The sequence below is a fragment of the Equus quagga genome, chromosome 19, assembly GCF_021613505.1.
Source record: "Equus quagga isolate Etosha38 chromosome 19, UCLA_HA_Equagga_1.0, whole genome shotgun sequence".
Lineage (NCBI taxonomy): Eukaryota > Metazoa > Chordata > Mammalia > Perissodactyla > Equidae > Equus > Equus quagga.
In genome coordinates this window covers 45,640,012-45,654,148 of record NC_060285.1, presented here as the reverse complement: position 1 = coordinate 45,654,148, position 14,137 = coordinate 45,640,012, and the positions used below count along the sequence as shown (strand labels likewise).

The window sequence follows — 14,137 nt, the reverse complement described above, 5'->3', positions numbered from 1 at the left end:
CAAGCCCTGCAAGCCCTGCAAGCCCTGCAAGCCCTGCAAGCCCTGCAAGCCCTGCAAGCCCTGCAAGCCCTGCCGCCTCTCCCACCCTCAGTTCCCAGCATCCACAGACGCGGCGACCCTTGTCTTCTGTTGTTCCCTTTGGTTGCCACCTAACTAACCTCAAAAGCCTCTGGTCTCTCCCCACTGTGTGAAGAGAGAAGCGCCTCCAGGGGGGCAGGTGTTTGCGTACAAAAGGGCCTTTTATTCCGCGCCAGGGTACGGGAAGTCCCGGATCTCGGCCAGAGCCATCAAGGGTCTATCCAACCATTCTCTGACATTCCGGTATGGCGCTGAGAGCAAATGAAACCACCTCATACCATCGTCCCCTGAGGCCCTACACCGGCTCTGCGGCGGCGCTCCTCGTGCGACCCCAAGCTTGGCCGAGTTCGGACACTCTCTTCCGGCCGCACGGTGACCAGCGCCCAGGCCGGGCTGGCCCCGCAGCTCGCCCGCTCGCTCCGGACCCCTCGCTCGGGGCGGCGGCCAGGCCCGCGCCTCGGGGGCTGGCATTCCCTTCATCTGCATCCCGGCCTCACCACCCCGCTGCCCCGGGGACAGCCAGGCCGCTGGTGGCAGAGTCGCCTGCGGCCACAAAGCCAGTACCAGGTCTGCTGCCCCTAACACGGCGTCCTCTCCCTCCTACTGAACTGAAGCCTGCCAACGGCTCACAAGCTCGCGCCCAGGCAAGCCCCAGGCAGAAACACCGCAACGTAGCCCCGCTCCCGGGGAAGAAACGCGCGCTTCCGCAACACGCCTCGGGGACTCGGCTGCCTCCGAGCCGCACTCAGCACGCATGCGTCAGGCGCTCGCCCCGCCCCTCGGAGCCGTCCCGCCACTGCCCGCCCCTTTCCCGCCCGGATGTCTGCCTGGTTTTGCCGGATGTTGTTGTGAGTCCGAGAGACACGTGAGGCGCTGCTACGTCATCACAGGCACGCGCAGGAAAGATGGCGGCGGCTGGGGCTGTGAGCGGGAAGGTGGGTAACGGCCCGGGGACACCCCTGCTTTTCTATGCCATGGGGTGCTTTCGCTGCGTGGGGGCCGGCCGGCCGGGCGGGGGGCTTTCCGAATCAGGAGCGGCCTGCGGCGGATGTGGGAGAGAGGACGTGGTGGGTCAGCTGTTTCCTCGGGAACGCCGGCTCCGCCGGGACGAGACCCCCTCCTGTCCCGCGGCCAGCCGGCCCCGGCGCGGCCCTGGTCCGGCGCCTTCTCTGTCTTCTCTGTGTACGCAGGCCTTTCCTAAGGGGTAGGAGGTGGCTTAGTTCCTCTCTTTTTCTGGCTGTTTTCTCACTCTGGTTCTTTGTGTCTACTGTTCCGACTCCAGTATCTTTTCCCTTTTCCTTTGAGGCGTTAATTTACTTGCCCCTGCCTTTCTCTGCTTCACTTTGATGAGGGCATCTGTGTTTCTTTCGGGAGGAGCTGAAAACAGGTGCTATGCAGTTGTGCGCTCAGAAGAAAAGAGTGTGTTGGATCCATTTTACCGGACTGCCGAGTTGGTTGGTGGTTGTGCGCAGGAGGGCATGTTTCCACTCCGGGAGTTGGAGATTTACACCATCCCACGCGTGTCTAGGAAGCGTTGGTTAAGACATTTATTTCCTAGGCGTCTCTGTGATGTTCCCGTGGGAGTATCTGTGGCGCTGTCTTACGAGGTGGTCACGGGCCGTCCTCCCAGTTTGTTAGGAACTAGGATTAGGTGCGGAAGAGGTTTCGTTGTATGGTGCCTATTCACCTTCTGAGGGCATAGGTTAATGCCTGTTATTTAGGACTATCATGCCAGGTCGCTGGTAGCATTTCTCATTGCGGGAGTATTTCGTAAACAGTTGGGTCTGGTAATTACTCATCCAACACTAAGGCCTATTTGCTTGTCGTGGTACTTCCTCATTCCTTGAGTTTCATTCATTTTCTCTATGCTGCCCTCCTTATCCCATTTGGAATTGTTTGACAGCGTTTGTGGTTTGGTGTATGGACTACTAGACCAGGCGCATGTAACCTTGGGAAATTGAGAAGGATGACTTCTCTGTCCTTCCATTTTTTATCTCCAGAATGGAGGTGATGCCAGTCATTATTTCTTGGATTGGAGTTGTTAGGATTACATGAAATAATAAAAGCATTTAAAAAAGATTAAATACTTTTACTTACTGGGTATTTTAAATGATAGGTTGGTCATCATTTTTGGATTATTCATGCTCTTTGGTTGTCTTGTGAGTTTTTGTGTTCAGGATGGGTGCTGATTTCTGCTTGACTCAGTACGTATTCGAATGTTATCCTGTTTGATTTTTCCATCTTGACTGATCCAATCTAGTTCTTGCCAAGAATGGATCCTTTCCATTTGAACTACACTTAGCTCTTTCAGGTGTGGGATGATTTTGAAAGAACCGTTGAGGTGATGAAACAGAGTTTTGGAATCTAAGACTTTTTTCACCCTTTCCTTCAAACCACTGCCTTTTGTAATCTGACTTCTTAAAATTAGTCTTTTATTTCGTAGCTCTGCTTCATCACCTCATTTATTCTCACTAATTGCACATTCACAACCATTCCCATCACTCCACATTAACTATTTTTCCATGCCAAAAGGTGCCCCCCTTCCAGATAATGCTATCATGACCAGCAAAACCCACTTATTCTTCCCTCAGTAAGTTCGGATCTAGTTTAATGGCTTTGTCATTCACTTTGTTCCATGTAAAACAAACTTAGAGATGTCCATTTCTGTAACAACATTTAACCATAACCAGGTCTACCAGTTTTACCTTAAAGAGGTTTCTTAAGTTTGCAGCATCCTCTTCAGTGCTTAGTTTATTCAGGCCTTTCGTCAGCCTCTAGTCGTGAGTTCTTGGCTGATTTTTCCGTCTGCAATCTCTTCGCTTGCAGTCCTCCCCTCCACCACTGCTAGAGTTATTTTTCTAATGCACAAATCCGATTGTCTCTTGCTTTAAAAGACAAACAAAAAATCTTTATTTTGTTACTGTTACCATTAAAATAATACTCAAGGTTGGTTAATATGACATAAAAAGCCATGTTACCTTTCTAGCTTTATCTTAGGCTTCCTTACTTCCAAGTGTTGTTTCTTTGGGAAAGGCGAACAAGGAAGAATGTATATATTTATGAGGATGTATGTGTGTTTCTGTCTGTATTTATTTATTTCCCCACAAGGGATCAGCTAAGACCTGTCTAGTTTAGAAACCCAGGGCGGTGGATGTTAACCAAGGCTCACAAGGATCATGTATGGTACTTTTAAAAAATACAGATGCTGGGCCACAACCTAGCTGTGTTGAATTAGAATCTCTGTCTCAGTGTTAAGATCTAGGATGTAGAGTCATTTTTCTAGTAAGTCCACTTTGCTTACTTTGAACTTTGAGTGTAGGGAGGGAGGGAGTTAATCTCTGTCATATGGAGAAGCAGTGTAAGATGAGATTTAAGAGCTTGGACTCGAGCTAAACTAGTTTCAAAAGCTAACTTTGCACTTACTAGTGACTTCAGTTAAATTACTTAATCTCTCTGTGTTTCAGTCTCCTCATCTGTAATGTGAGGACGATTATAATACCTACTTTATGGAATCGTTAGGTGGGTTAATAAGTAAATATATTAGAATGAAGCCTGGCACATAATAGAGGCTGTTGTAGGTGTTATTCATTATCATAATTTCCCTACAAGTCATTGGTTGGGTATGGCAGAATTTTAAAAATTTAGAATATAGTTTTTGGTATGGGTGTGTAATTTATTTTTGAGGTTGCGTCTAGTTTTAATTCTCATTGTTATTTTAACAATTGAAAAATATCTTGTTTTAGAAGTCATGTAGTTTTTTGTTTTTTGTTTTATTTTTTGCAGGGAAAGATTTGCCCTGAGCTAACATCTGTTGCCAGATGCCATCTTCCTCTTCCCCCCCCCCCCTCCCCAAAGCCCCAGTGCATGGTTGTATATCCTAGTTGTAAATCCTTCTAGTTCTTCTATGTGAGCCGCTGCCACAGCGTGGCAACTGGCGGACAGGTGGTGTGGTTCTGTGACCAGGAAACCCGGGCCACCTGGCTGGCTTTAGAAGTCATGGAGTTTTGATGAATGAGAAATCATCACAATAGGGCACTGGTTAAGGAGATGGAGTGTGATTGCCTGGGTTCAGACCCCAGCTCCACTGCTTTGTAGCTGTCTTACTTTGGGCAGATTTCTTAACTTCCCTGTGCCTCAGTTTTCTCATTTGTAAAATAGGGGATAATGATTATATTTCCATCGTGGAGTTGTAGAAAGGATTAAATGAGTTAATATTTGCAAAATGTTTAGAATAGTGCCTGGTGTCAAGTAAGTGCTTGATAAATGTTACCTGCTGTTATTACTATTGTTAAGGAAGATCTTTCAGACTGTCTTAAGATTGTTATTATTGGTTTGGAAATAGTTGAATGTTTATTTTTGCTGCCATTTTCCACTAAGAGATTAAGACTGCCCGCAAATATAAAAGCAATATAGTCATGTAAAATGGGTTGGGGGGGAAATGAGGCAAAAGGAACGTAAATAAAGGTAGGAAAGGTAGAGGGAACAGGAAGTACAATTATTAAATAAACTGTGTCCTTTAGTGGGCTACAGTTTGACTCTAAGTTTTTTAGCAGCCAAAGTAAAGAGGAGAACTTGATCAGTTATAAGAATTATAGGATCCACAGTAAAGTAAAACCAAAAGCAGAAACCCAAAAACCTAGTTTCTGAAGATTACACCACAGAATAAAGTCCTATAAGTTCATTCATAGTGAATGTGATTATATGGCATATCGTATCCTTTTGGTAAAAAAAAAAAAAAGACTCTGTAATGCCCCTTAGTATGCTGATGGTTTTATGCTAGTAGATGGTTCAGTAGTTCAGTAAATACAGGGTACCAGTTTGATGTATTCAGTTCTCTGATGATTTGACTAAATTCAAGGGTAGGCTTTTGTCGAGTTGAGTGATGGACTCAGTTTTGCACATACGTTGTTTTTCTTAGCTGAGCTTTTGAAAATGATCTTAATTATAAACCTCAATTAGTTTGGAGTTCAGCTATTCTTTGTTGCTATATATGTGTAGAAACATATGTTTTCACACTCAGTGAAATGGGAGGGGGAAAGAGTGACATCCTCTTGTGAATATTGAGGGGAGAAATAGGGACACTGCTTCTAAAAAAGCCATTCTGCTTTTTCTTTAACAGGTGAACAGGGTTGAATTAATGGACTAAGTTGAACTTACCAATCAGAGAGGGTGGGAGAGAGGAGATGCCTGAAATAGGTTTTAGCTTTATAACCAGTGTCCCTAATGATGGTTACAGTTTACTTTCATTCATTTATTCAACATTTATAATGCATCTCATTTGTTCCAGGTACTATATTAAGCATTAGGGATACATTAAATAGTCCCTTACCTTGGAGCATATAGACTTCAGTTCTTCAGAAGGAAAACATTCACTAACAATTACCCCTTTATCTTGCCTAAATAAGAAATGCAATGTGAGTTTCAAGTCGTTGAAGTGGGTGATGTTTTAGTGAATGTTATTGTTCTGAAGACCTTTAGACTGACTTGTCATCATGAGGTCAGGGCCTGAAATGTTTCACATGCATCTAGCATAGGTTCTGGCACGTAGTCGATATTCAGTGAAGAGGAATAAGCAAGAAGGTAGAGAAAATGAGGGGGGACTAGAGTGAGAGAGATGGGTTCATTAAAGCACTCTTGTTTTGGAGTTAAAAAGTCCTATTTTAGTACACTTCCATTTCACTCTAGGTCTCTGTTTTTATTATGAGTATACTAGAATTTGGTTCTGTTGACAATAACTTGAAACAATTGGGAAATCAGCTGTTATTTTTTCTTAGAGTTTGTTTTGATGGCATTCTCAGTAAGAATTTATTTTGTAGCTTAAATTTTGCCCCTTCCAGTTCCTTTTAGATATGCTTATAGTCCTGCGAAACCCTCTCCTTAAGAAAGATAAAGGTGGCCGGCTCTGTGGCCCAGTGGTTAAGTTCGCGCGCTCTGCTGTGGCAGCCCAGGGTTCGGATCCTGGGCGCGGACATGGCACCGCTCGTCAGGCCACGTTGAGGTGGCGTCCCACATCCCACAACTAGAAGGACCTGCAACTAAGATATACGACTATGTGGGGGAGGGGGTTTGGGGAGATAAAGCAGGGGAAAAAAAAAAAGATTGGCAACAGTTGTTAGCCCAGGTTCCAATCTTTAAAAAAAAAAAAAAAAAAGATAAAGAATATTCTTAGTATCTAGTAGGTTTTCCTGGAGAATTTTTCTTTTCCTGGACTAGATCTTGTAACATGGTAGTAACTTCCTGTTAGAGGATACAATATGAAGTATGTCTTCTTTCTTTAGTTTTCTGGCATTCTTTAGTTTAACAAACCTTTGAGTACTTTCCATGTGCTGAATTCTTTGGATACAGGAGTGATTAAACACAGACTTTATTCTTGACATGGTACAATAGTTTTCAATTTTAACAATTTCACTTTGTAAATTAGTAAAAACATGGCTTTTTTGGAAAAGAATTTAAATGTTAAGTCTGCTTCAATGTGACGTAGCTGCTGGGACTAGGTAAAAAATTATAACCCAGCCTTTTTTTTTTATTTTAAGATTTTATTTTTTCCTTTTTCTCCCAAAGCCCCCCAGTACATAGTTGTATATTTCTTGTTGTGGGTTCCTCTAGTTGTGGTATGTGGGACGCTGCCTCAGCGTGGTTTGATGAGCAGTGCCATGTCCGCGCCCAGGATTCGAACCAACGAAACACTGGGCCGCCTGCAGCGGAGCACGCGAACTTAACCACTCGGCCACGGGGCCAGCCCCTAACCCAGCCTTTTTATTTTCACTTTTTGGTGGAAGGAAATCCTTGTGAAATTTATTTACTGTCTCTTATTGTACAATACTATAGTACATGTATGTAGTTGTTGGCATAATGGTATAAGAGAAGTTGTTCAGTTAGTCCTCGTTGTACCTCCCCAGACCGCTAAGTTATTCCTGTTCTCCTGTCTGACGTTGTTGGTGCGCTAATCCCCTGAAGAAGCAATAATGGTTCTGCTGGCTGCCCTTCATCGAGAGTTGTCCCATCCTTAACATCTCAGTGTCTTCACACTCAAAATTTCTGTGATTCGTTACCCTTAATACCACCTATGTTCTACATTTCTTTGAGTTCTTCAGTCATCACTGAGCAGCATGTTCCAGGTAAAATGCACTGTTACGTTCTTCCTTCTGTAATCTTTCTCAGTGAATAACCTCATCCACTCAGTTTTGTTCTTGACTCCTCTCCCCTTCACCTCCAACATCTAATCAGTCATAAAGTCCTATCATGACTACCAGGTACATACCATTCGACCTTCTATGTATCTTTCTAAACCATCTGCCTGCCTTTCCTTATCCCCACTGCCACTGCCTTAGTTCAAGCCGCTGTGAAGCTCTCCTCCAGATTACCGTAGCTGTTCATTCTTGGCTCTGCAGCTAGTTTGTTGGCTTAGAAAAGGCGAGTATGACCATGGCATTCCCCTGCTAGAACTTTCTGATGGCTTTTAGGTGGCAAAGATTGTCTTTAGAATAAATTCCAAATTCTCAAATTCTTGAGCATGGCTGATAAAACTCTTTATGATCTGATCTCATGTCTACTTTTGTCTCTAAACTCTTTATCTTCTATTGTCTGATCTGGGTTGCAACCATGCGCTGAACTACTGCTCTCTGTAGAACATACACCCTCTGCCAAGAACGTATTCCTTCTCCCAGTTAAAATTCCATTCTTCAGGTCCCAATTTATATTCCATTCTAGTTAAGACTCATCTTCCCTGAGCCCTGTAAGTCTAGGTTAGATATTGTTTATTAGGGATTGCTGTGACAGCCTATTCATACTTCTGTCATATGTTGTAATTATGTTTTCTTATCCTAATCCCCAATTAAATTGTAAGTGCTATGAGGGCAATGACTGACTTTTACTTATTTATACCTGGAAGCTTCCTCTGTACCTGGCACGTTGTAGGCATTCACCATATAGTTACTCAACGAATAACTGAAAATGACATCTCATTCAGGATCCTATGCATACTTCCATCACACTCTGCTATGACCATTCATTTATTGGTTTAGATGACGTTACTAATGTAGTCAGATGTTTTTTTCGGTGTGTGTTTTTCCACCAACACCTTTTATTCCCAGCATCTAGTTGGTGCTCAGTAAATGTGTTGAGTCTATGAGCGAAGAAACTTCTAAAGCAGATTAGGTGAAATGGGGGTGGTTGGAAGAGTTTGGACAGGTTCTTGTGCTCTTTTGAAGAATTTAGTAGAAGTTATTTGCAGAGAGGAGTAAAAGGCTTTTCCAGGTAGAGGGAACAGAATGCACACACAAGAAAGGCACAAGGCTTTGAGGGAACAGGTGGGTTCACAGTGGTGCAAGGCAGGAAGTTCGTTTGTATTGGGGAGTGTCAGCTGTTGTGTAGCTGTGGAGGACAGGGGTGGATCAGAAGGTTTTGAAGCTCAGGCGTGGCACCCGGATATACATTTTATAAAGATCAGATTGGGCAGTGGTTACTCATTACATAGCTTACACAGATTATTGGAGGGTGACCAAATTGGAGGAAGAGAGATCAAAATGTTCTTTTATCAACACAGGCTAGAAATGAGGAGGGGTCAGTGTCAGAGGTGAAGAGTTGAGGGATTAGGAGACAGGGTGGGGATGGTGAAAGAGTCATTGAGAAGAACCAGGTGGATGGGATGTCTTTGACAGAGTTGGAAATATCAGGAGAGCAGATATAGGAAAAAGCACACTAAATTTAAGATGACTGTGACTTATTCAAATGGAGATATCAAGTAGGTGCTTAGGTATTTGGATGTGGAGTTCATTAGAACTTCTGGGTTCACACTGGCGTTTCTTGGGGATACCTTCTCTGACCATAAGTTTAAATTATCTATGTGCTGAATAGTTTTAAAGAAATGAATTTTTGTAACTTTTTGTTGTTAAATTTAGCTTATAAAATTCACGTAGTTGCTAAAGTCCAAGAATGTATGTTATGTATGATAAGGACTGGATTATCATGTTTGAACAGAGATTTAGGGCAAGAATTTTATCCCTAAGCTTAATAGTAAATTTAAAACATTTGGGTTGAATGTTTTCATTTCTCTTTAGGTTTTGCGAATAGAGATTATGCTAATTGTAATGCAAATAAAAACCCCATCCTCTTTAAGTGTAGGAACAATATAAAAAATTACTTGCTACTGTATTGTACAACTTCTTTAACTGTTTCAGCTTTTTCTCTCAGGAAGTAGCATGGTTTTGAGTTGGATTGTCCCAAGTACATCTCTTTTTATCTAGATAGTTGAATTTATCTATTGGCATGCCTCTTTTTTGCCTTTTAATTCTAACTTTTGCTGAATTAGAGGTTAGTAAGTTTATTCTAAAACATTTGCTGTGGTCCCCAGAATTCTTTTAATAAGTTATACCTGACTTAGGTTCCTTTGCTGAAGGAAAACTGCAGTTTCTGTTGCCGTCAGCAGGCCGTCATTGAAGGTTTTATAAATATGCTTACCTGCCTGGGCATCTCAGCAAATATTTCACAGTAAACGAGAGCCCAGAGGGCGTGATACAATTTTATTCCAAATGGAAAGCTTTTTTCCTTTCTTCGGTACCCTTACACCTTGTTCCTGTGTAAAGATTTTACCTTTTTATAACGTTACCAGGTACATAGTTTATTTTTCTGCTCTCCATGGTGTCTGGCATGTAAGTGCCTAGTAAAAGTTGAATCACTTATATAGTTAGTTTAGCACCACCAAGTGACAAGTCTTTGAATGCCCTTTATAGTTGCTCCCTGTGGACACTTAATCCCCAATGAAGAACAGATAGGGTGAGATTTTAAATTTTTTTTTGAGGCAAGATAACTTATTTTTCTTTCTCCTTTTTTTACTGAAATATCTCTAGTTATGTATTTACTTTTATGTAGGGTTTTATAGTTTAAAACAATAGATTTTCCATGTAAGTTATTTTTTCTATAGCTTTATTGAGGTATAATTGATAGTAAGTTGCACGTAGTGTGTAATTTGATGGCTTTTGATCTATGTATATGCTATCAACCCATTGACACAATCAAGATAATGACATTTCTACCACTCAGCTTCTTTTTGACTCATTGAAACGTATCACTGCCTTCAGCCTGTCCACAGGAAACCGCTGAGCTGCTTTTTGTTGCTATAGATTAGTTTGCATTTTCTAGAATTTTATATAAGTGGAAGTATATAGTATGTACTCTACTTTTGGCTTTTCTTCATTTAGCATAATTATTTTGAGATTCTTTCTAGTTGTTGGATGTATCATTAGTTTATTCCTTTTTCTTTCTTTCTTTTTTAGTTAGGAAGGTTGGTCCTGAGCTAACCTCTGTTGCCGGTCTTCCTCATTTTGCTTGAAGAAGATTGTCTCTGATCTAACATCTGTGCCAGTCTTCCTCTCTTTTGTTTGTGAGACACTGCCACAGCATGGCTTGATGAGCGGTGTGCAGGTCCATGCCCAGGATCTGAACCTATGAATCCCCGACCACTGAAGCAGAGCATATGAACTTAACCACTACGCCCCTGGGCTGGTCCCTTTTTATGTTTTTGATGTCTTCTCTTAGCAGGTTCTTACTTTTCTGCAGTGTCTTGAACATATGGAATTCAGTGATAATGCTTTAATATCCTTCTTACTAATTCGGTTGTTTGTGTCATTTTGGGTCATATTTAATTTTGTTGATTTTCCTCCTCATTATGGGTTCTATTTTCCTGACTGTTAGCATGCTTGGCAATTTTTTTAAATCAGATGTCACATATTGTGAATTTTATCTTTTTGGGTGCTAGATATTTTCGTATTCCTGTAAAATATTCTTTTTTTCTGCTTTATCTCCTACCCCCACCCCCCCGTACATAGTTGTATATCTTAGCTGTAGGTCCTTCTAGTTGTGGGATGTGGGACACCGCCTCAGTGTGGCCTGACGAGCAGTGCCATGTCCGCGCCCGGGATCCGGATCCTGGGCCGCCGCAGCGGAGCGCGCGAACTTAACCACTCGGCCACGGAGCCGGCTCCTAAAATATTCTTGAATTTTTATCCTGGAAGGCACTGAAGTTATGTGGAAAGAATTTGATACTTTTGGGTCTTGCTTTTAAACTTTGTTAGATGATATCAGCGCAGCATTTACTGTGAAACTAATTTTGTCCCCCTGCTGAGGTAAGACTATTCTGAGTACCCTGCCCAATGCCCTGTGAAGTCGGTTTCCCACTCTAGAGGGAACAGGTCTGTGTGAGCCTGCAGATTGCTGCTGCTAGTATTTCAGGTGGCTTTTCCCCCTGGCCATAGGTGGTTTACTGATACACATGCAGTGATCAGAACTCTGCCGAGTACTCAAGGACCTCTGCACGTCTCTTGAGTTCTCTCTCTGCATTTCTTTGTTCTCGAGTCCTCTGTCCTGTGAGCTCTGTCTTGGCTTCCCCCAGTTTCCAGCTCTGTGTCCTCAATGCACGGAGACCACTGGACACTTTCTGGGTTTTCTCTCCCATTACCACAGCTGGAAACTCTCAAGACAGTGAACTAGGGCAATTGTGTGACTCACTTCATTCGTTTCCTTTCATTTAGCAGTCGCTGTCCTTCATTACCCGTTGAAAACCATTCTTTCATGGATTTGGCCTTTTTTTCTGGTGGGAGGATAAATCCAGTTTCTGTCACTCTGTCTTGGCTGGAAGTGTAAGTCATTATAGGGTATTTTTTTCCTCTCTGTTTTTGGTTTAATACCCACAAATAGGTCTTTTTTTTTTTCCTCAAGCCCAGGATGAATGTTTGTGTTTCAAATTTGTTTCCTTTGTCGTTATAAACTCTGAGATGGTCTTTTTCTTCCAGAGTTTTTGTTAATAACTGTTTCTTTCTTGTTGGTCTATATTGTACCTTCTGAGAGGTGACATTGTCAACAAGATATTCAAGCATGTTATCAGATGCTAAGTGTTTCCAGAATGCCAGTAGATATTTGGATAGCTCAAGGTTGTCATCACATCTGTAGGGTGGCTTTATGCCAGTTTGTAATATATTTTAGAGTATCTTTTTCCTCATTTCACTAGTAGTTTATATATACTCTCCACAACAATAGCATTCCCTCCCTTTTTTTTGCGGGTACACTTAGTGGTAGGTAGTGTTCCTCCCTCAAATCTGCTTGATCTGTCCCTCGTCCCTTTCTTTTTCTCAAGGTGTGTTCTTCCATTGTTGAATTCATGTCATGATTTCCACCTGACAATATCCCTCTAGTACTCTTGAGATTTGGTTTAAATTCAATTTAAAACTTTACATTTTGTGTTTATCACCAGTAATTTTTAGCATTTTGGTTGTAAAAGAAAACTTATATACAGAAAATCACACTCGTATAACTTAATGAGTCATAAGGCAGACATCTTTCTAACCACCACTCGGTTCGAGAGACCAACCTTTGTAGCCACTCCAGAAGGCCTTCCATGCACCCTTCGTCCCTAAGTAACCACCCTGCTAACTTCTGTAGTACTTAGTTTCTTGCATTGTTTTTATTATTACTGGTATTTTTTGAACATTGCTGTTGTGTCATGTTTTCTTTTTAAAGTCCTCGTTTGTCCTCTACTTAGTACTGGGTACTAAGTACTGGGTACTTCCTCCAGTTTTGTTTTTCTCAATCAGTTGCACCTTTGTCTTTTATGATATTTGATATCTTATTTTTCTTTGGGTAGTTTGTTCATTCTCTTCACATTTCAATTTGGGTTCTTCTTATCAAACACATTACCTCTGGATTTCGAAAGATTGGACTGTACAGGAATAATGGTCCAAAAAAACAAAACAAAACATCCCAAACCACCCAAATCCTGATTTTGACAACAGCTATGTATCCTGTTTTATACTCACCTTTCATACTTAGTTTTCATACTCGGCTTTCTCTGCCAAATGAACTGAAAGATGAAATGAAAACACCATTTATATCGCCATTAGACATGTATTTCAGATATATTTTTACCATATAATTTGTTCCCTTATAAAATATCACAAATTAGTGAGTTGTTAGACGTGGAGAATCTGACATAGACTTTTAGTACTGTCTCAAATACATATGCTAGGGAAGTGATTAGGCTGTTTTATTTTTACGTTCGATGCCTCTGTATCCCTAAGGTAGTAATCGTGGGAAGTCTTTACTGCCTACACGTTGTCTTGCTATTTGGGATGCTTGCTGCTGATAACTTAGAGTGTGGGTTCTCTGTAGAAGGAGTCTCAGACATGTTGTGCATCTCGAGTAGTGCAGACTTTTGTCTCAGTCTTTTCCTTCTCTTAGCTTTCCACTTGCCAGCTTCCTGACATCAGTTTTCATTGCTTTTCACCTCCTTGGAATATAATTTTTTCTTGTCCTGTTTCCTGACCTGTATATTCTTTTCCTGTTGTGCCTGTGAACTCTTCATCTTCCCTCCCGTCTTAGGTAGTAGAAAGAAGCAGAGGCATCGCTGATGCCTTTTCTTTCTTCCTGTAGCATAGAGAGCCTACTCATGTTCATGGCACTGGTCACTGGTGACTCCCTCAGGTTGAAATACTAGCACATAGGATCCTGGAACCATTTTGTCAGTGTCCATGGGTGCTGAGCCTTAAGTTGATTGCCTTTTTCATTATGTACTTTTTGGACAGACAAAACTTGTCAGAGCAGACCTCTGAGTCTCCACCCCAGAGAGAACCTTGATCAAGTCACGTAACTTCCTTGCCTTTTTTCTCAATTACAAAGTGGGAATGATAACATATATCTAATTGAGTTGTGAAGATCAAATGTGATAATGTAGAAATGCTTTGTAAAGTAATACATAGTAGAGATATTATGTGGCCAATAATAACATTTGAACCTTTATTTTTATTTTACATTAGAGATCATGAGTAAAACCAGAGTAAAGAAATTGGAAGCCTGTTTTATAAAGTATTATCTCCCATGAAAGTTCTAATATCATAGTTGTTCCCTGTAGCAAAGTAATTTTTCATATCAAACAAACTTGGAGGTAGTGTCGCAAATGTTAATGATTACCATTGATAAACATAGGAAGCAGAATATCCTACGGCAGAATGATATTCCTCAGGAATCAATTCACTGTAGAGTCCAATGAAGAAGTGTCTTCATGCTATTG

At 41.7% G+C, this 14,137-nt stretch overlaps 1 protein-coding gene across 2 annotated transcripts in view; it reads left to right on the top strand.

The window, feature by feature from the left end:
- Positions 1 to 919: 919 nt before the first annotated feature.
- TBC1D15 (TBC1 domain family member 15) overlaps positions 920 to 14,137 on the top strand; it is a 56,697-nt gene continuing 43,479 nt past the window's right edge. Inside the window, exon 1 of one of the 2 annotated variants that reach the window (XM_046646277.1) lies at positions 920 to 1,013. In XM_046646277.1, coding sequence (XP_046502233.1) covers positions 984 to 1,013 — 30 coding nt within the window. In that variant the 5' untranslated portion in view covers positions 920 to 983. Of the gene's footprint in view, positions 1,014 to 7,045; positions 7,197 to 14,137 lie in introns of those variants that run through there. The other variant, XM_046646278.1, reaches the window with a different exon arrangement.